The sequence below is a fragment of the Prosopis cineraria genome, unplaced genomic scaffold (genome assembly GCF_029017545.1).
Source record: "Prosopis cineraria cultivar Desert tree isolate PC_DT_omini unplaced genomic scaffold, ASM2901754v1 PC1260, whole genome shotgun sequence".
NCBI classification, from domain to species: domain Eukaryota; kingdom Viridiplantae; phylum Streptophyta; class Magnoliopsida; order Fabales; family Fabaceae; genus Prosopis; species Prosopis cineraria.
This window is the reverse complement of record NW_026556585.1, coordinates 6,064-10,297: the sequence shown is the minus strand read 5'-3', so window position 1 is coordinate 10,297 and position 4,234 is coordinate 6,064. Positions and strand designations below refer to the sequence as shown.

At 39.4% G+C, this 4,234-nt stretch overlaps 1 protein-coding gene across 1 annotated transcript; it reads right to left on the bottom strand.

Annotated features, from left to right (window-relative positions):
* Positions 1-941: 941 nt before the first annotated feature.
* Positions 942-3,909, bottom strand: LOC129299693 (AT-hook motif nuclear-localized protein 20-like). Its single transcript, XM_054938159.1, has 3 exons — positions 3,831-3,909; positions 2,217-2,274; positions 942-1,446 (listed from the first exon to the last, which is right to left on the bottom strand). Exons 1-3 carry the CDS (start codon positions 3,907-3,909, stop codon positions 942-944), a joined length of 642 nt encoding a protein of 213 aa, XP_054794134.1.
* Positions 3,910-4,234: the final 325 nt, after the last annotated feature.

Below are 4,234 nucleotides of genomic sequence, written 5' to 3'. Positions count from 1 at the left end.
CATCACTTTCCTAAACATTTAAAATTAACCCACACGCACCCACTGAACAACAAATTAAGTATTGCAAGTAGCTGTTTCACAAAAATAACTTGTGTATATAAATTCTTACTAGAAACTAACCCGTTCAGTCATGGTCTCTAACTAAATTTATTCACTTGGAATATCAGTACTATATTTCAGAACACATTATTGATTTTATTGCTCTATGCACAGCTAGATTTTATAAGATGCATGCTCCGGAGGAAGAAAATTACAACGAGGGGCAACAGAAAAAATTAATTCCTCCTACTTTAATTTGATTTGCCTTCTCCCTAAATGCCAAAAATGAGTTAACAAGTAAGAAATTACTTGCCAGTTGACAGTTGCAATCAAAACTGATTGAAAGAAGCAGTACGACAGACACAGTGCATCATTCCCCTTCTCTCGCCACATAACTATTGAATCCTATTTCAGCTATAAATGTTGCTAGCCTGGCCTACATAGAATTCAAAGGTAACGCGGTGGAATGCAATCTAATCAACCTAATTCGGGTAAGGGGAGATGAATCGACCCTACCAGGCTTCGGTTTATACAATCAATTCGCTACAGTCCAAATTCATCATCTCTCATTATTTCATTACTACTCTGTCAACTCACCAATCAAATTCATAAAGTCAAACTCAGCATACTTCACATAAATCCCTATAAATGCAAATACAAACAAACAAGTACTAGTGGCTAATAATCCTATTAACAAAATCAAGACAAAGCACCCTAACCTTGCCTGCTAGGAAACTGATTAGCAAGTTCGTAAGCAAATGAAGAGAAAGATCGTTGCTCGGTAGTCAGTAATATGGGGGCAAAGGATGAGGCAGGGAATCATAAAACAGGTTGTGGAGCATTTGACCATTCGATTGAAAATTGTATAAGGGCGACATTGAAACTTGTTCACCTACCAAAGTTCATGTACTTCTTGCATTGACTCCTGTTTGCGTCGCCTGCGTTTCCTCACCACCCGCCTCTTCCTCCAATAGTAGCCTCTTGTAAGTGGCATTGCCAAATGTTACCGCGATCACCATCATGGGCCCCGAAGCCTCCAGAGAACCTACCATTGTACCCCCAACTACCTGCCCTTGTTTGTCGGCTAAATACACAGTTAGCCCAGTGGCTCCTGGCAGTGAAGGCACCAGTAAGAATGCCCTAGAGAGGGACAATATCTTGAACCTTTCGTTCAGTGTAATTACCTCGCCAGGTGCCATCGGTTGTCGGAGTGTGATGTTGCTCATAACGTCGCTTCCACTAAGTACTGATACCCCTTGACATCGGCGGTTCGCGAAGGTGGCTATGCTCTTAACAATGTCACTGCCACTTTCAATTTCCAACACATGGCTTTGAAGCATGTTTGGGTTTTCTTTGGTTACAATGACAGGTGGCTTCAGCTTGTTTTTGGACCCCAGTAGGCAACCCCTTGGTCAATGGCCACTGCTGTCGAGTTCAAATGTTTCATGGCTTGTTAGGTTTAGGTCATTGGGTTCGCGGCTATCGTTGTCTGTGGTGTTTTGGATGTTTGGGTTTGTGTTGCCGTTGCTGCTATTAGTTAAGGTGTTGTTGTTATTGGTGTCAGTGTTGACGTCCATGGATTCTTGTTCTCGTCTAGGCCCGAGATGATTTAATCCGTCGAGCTCATCTTCTGGGCTTTTGAGCTGGAGTGACAAAGAAGATGACATGGGGTTGATGAGTCTCATCACGATATTTCTAGCTCACCATCGATATGCCATGTTTTTTAGAGTGAGAAATATTACTTCCTCTATTCGAGATGTTTTGATGAACTAAAAGACGATGAAACCCAGTACAGGAAGTATAAATACAGTGAAAAGACTAGATAGATATGTATCAAAATCTTTTTTGATCTCTACCTCTTGATTCCTTCTCTGTCAGGTTCAGATCTATGGAGTTGAACCCTAAAATCTAACAGATACTGTCTAGAAACACTTATCTCCTTTAATAAAGTCACCCTTAAATAAAGAAAAAGAGCCCACTTTTCCTGCTAGCCATACTGCATGAATCAGGTATCAAGTAAATGGTTTTAGCTTGTTCTACATGTAAACCCTAACCACACATATTTCTAAATTCCTTCGGATTAGATAGGTCACATCTAACTAATCAAGAAGACTAAGATAGAAGACCCATCACTTTCACACGAACCAGCAAAAAGATGAATTAAAAGAATCACACACCAAACTCCAGAAAAACCATTATCACAGTTCACTATGCCCAGCTGCCCAAATGAACGGCCTGTAAATTTTTGGCAATGAAGGCTTTTTGGGAGTTGTTACTAATCTAAACAGCCAAAAGCATCAACGCCGTTCGTACGAGGCTAACAGCTCAAGGAGCACCCCCCGGGTAAATGATATTATAAAGTGGATTTTATAAAGCAGAGAGTGCCTATCTGAGAAATTCTATGATGGAATTTAGACTTTTGAAACTGCCAGAGGCATCCCACTTGGAGTGCCACCTACTCTTTCTCACACATACGGCTCCGTTCAATGTCAGATAGACTAACTTGCAGAGAAGAACACATGAACTTGCCATTCATGTCCCCCATACTTCACCCACACATCGGCTGGCTGGTTGGCGAGGCTGGGCTAGGTCGTGCAATGACCGTATTGTCCTTACAGTGTTGGCCCATGGCTTCGGTTGACATGCTAGGAATTGTTTTTGGCTCAGTGCTATAATTTGAGCCGGCTGTTTTCCCCTATATTTTTATAGGATTGGGTTTGGGAAATTGTGAAAATATATATATATATATATATTAGAAAAGAGCTTTCGTGTTTGGGCTCGAAAGGACTGAAACACAGATCGAGCTCGATGTAGTCCAAAAGTCTTTTGTTTCTTTTTTTTCCATTTATATTAAATGATGTTTTATGTGCACTTTTTTTATGGTGTAGGATTTTCTTTATTCCTATTACTGAAAACAATGTAAACTTCATTATTATTATTATTATTTTAAAAATAGTAACATTTGTGATCATGTTCTCATAATTAGATGTGTTGAATTGTTACAAGACTAAATTAACTACAATTTCTTAATCCTTCAAATGGCATGCAATATATTACGAGTACCCTGGTCACAACTAAAGCGGGCAGTGACACGTGTTTTATTGAACATTAGCCTTCCATTCATTTGGGTAATGTATAAACTTTAAAAGATGAAAGAGAAAGGAGTTAAGGGTATTTTTGATAGAAATGAATTCCATTATTGGCAGGAGTGATGAGTATGAATTTGGACACCGGGGTTAGGTGCGGGGAGATGTCATGCTTTAAAGGTGTGACTGCCATCAAGTGAGTAGGGGAGCAAGATAACAGTCATCTGTTGCCTATCTCAACAAGCACTTCTCTTTTCATTGCATTATTCCACCATCTTTCTATTTTTACATCTTCATTCTTCTCCTCAATTTAATTAATGCCCTCCCTAGTGTTTAGAAAATCAAAGTGGATAGGCAGTTTGATCGATTCGACAGCTGAACAAAATGGCCGGTTCAATCAGTTGGACCAATTTAGCAATTGAACTAGATTGACGTAGGTTGACTCGGCCCATTTTGAGAGAATCATATTTGACCCTAAAATCAGAGCAAGTCAACTTGAATCAAAGCCAAAAGAAAAAAATAAGAAATTTAGGTTTCTTTTCTAATATTTAGTTATCTCATATCTTCTCTTATCTCATTTTTTTTATCTCTCCTCTATAACCCAAGCTTAATCTTTGACCTCTCCTCTAGCCTCTACTTCCAGCTCTAGCGATCCAACCTTTGGCATCAAAATCAAAAGCTATAAGTCGTGACATGATAGCGTACCTCCAGCTCCAACGTTTTGCTTTGAGACCGCAAGCTTGGGCCAACATGCCTTTGCCTCCAACTCCAGTGGTCTAGGCATCTAGTCTTTGATGTCGAAATTCCAAGCACCATCAATAAATTATTATTTTCTTTATATATTTATGTATACAAATATTATTTTTATTTAATTTTTATATCACTGGTTTGACCATTGGTCTAACTAGTTGAACCATGAAAATGTCAGCTCGTTACTTTTTTTGATTCAACGTCAGGTCCAAGTTTCAAAACATTAACTATGCCCTTCAAATGCTAAATGTCCTGGATTAAGCTAGCGAGCTTGGGGTTATGGGGCCAGACAACAATAAAGATCATGCTATGTGTTTGAGTTGGGCCTGCGAGCTCAACTCGCTAACTCACAAAAAAAT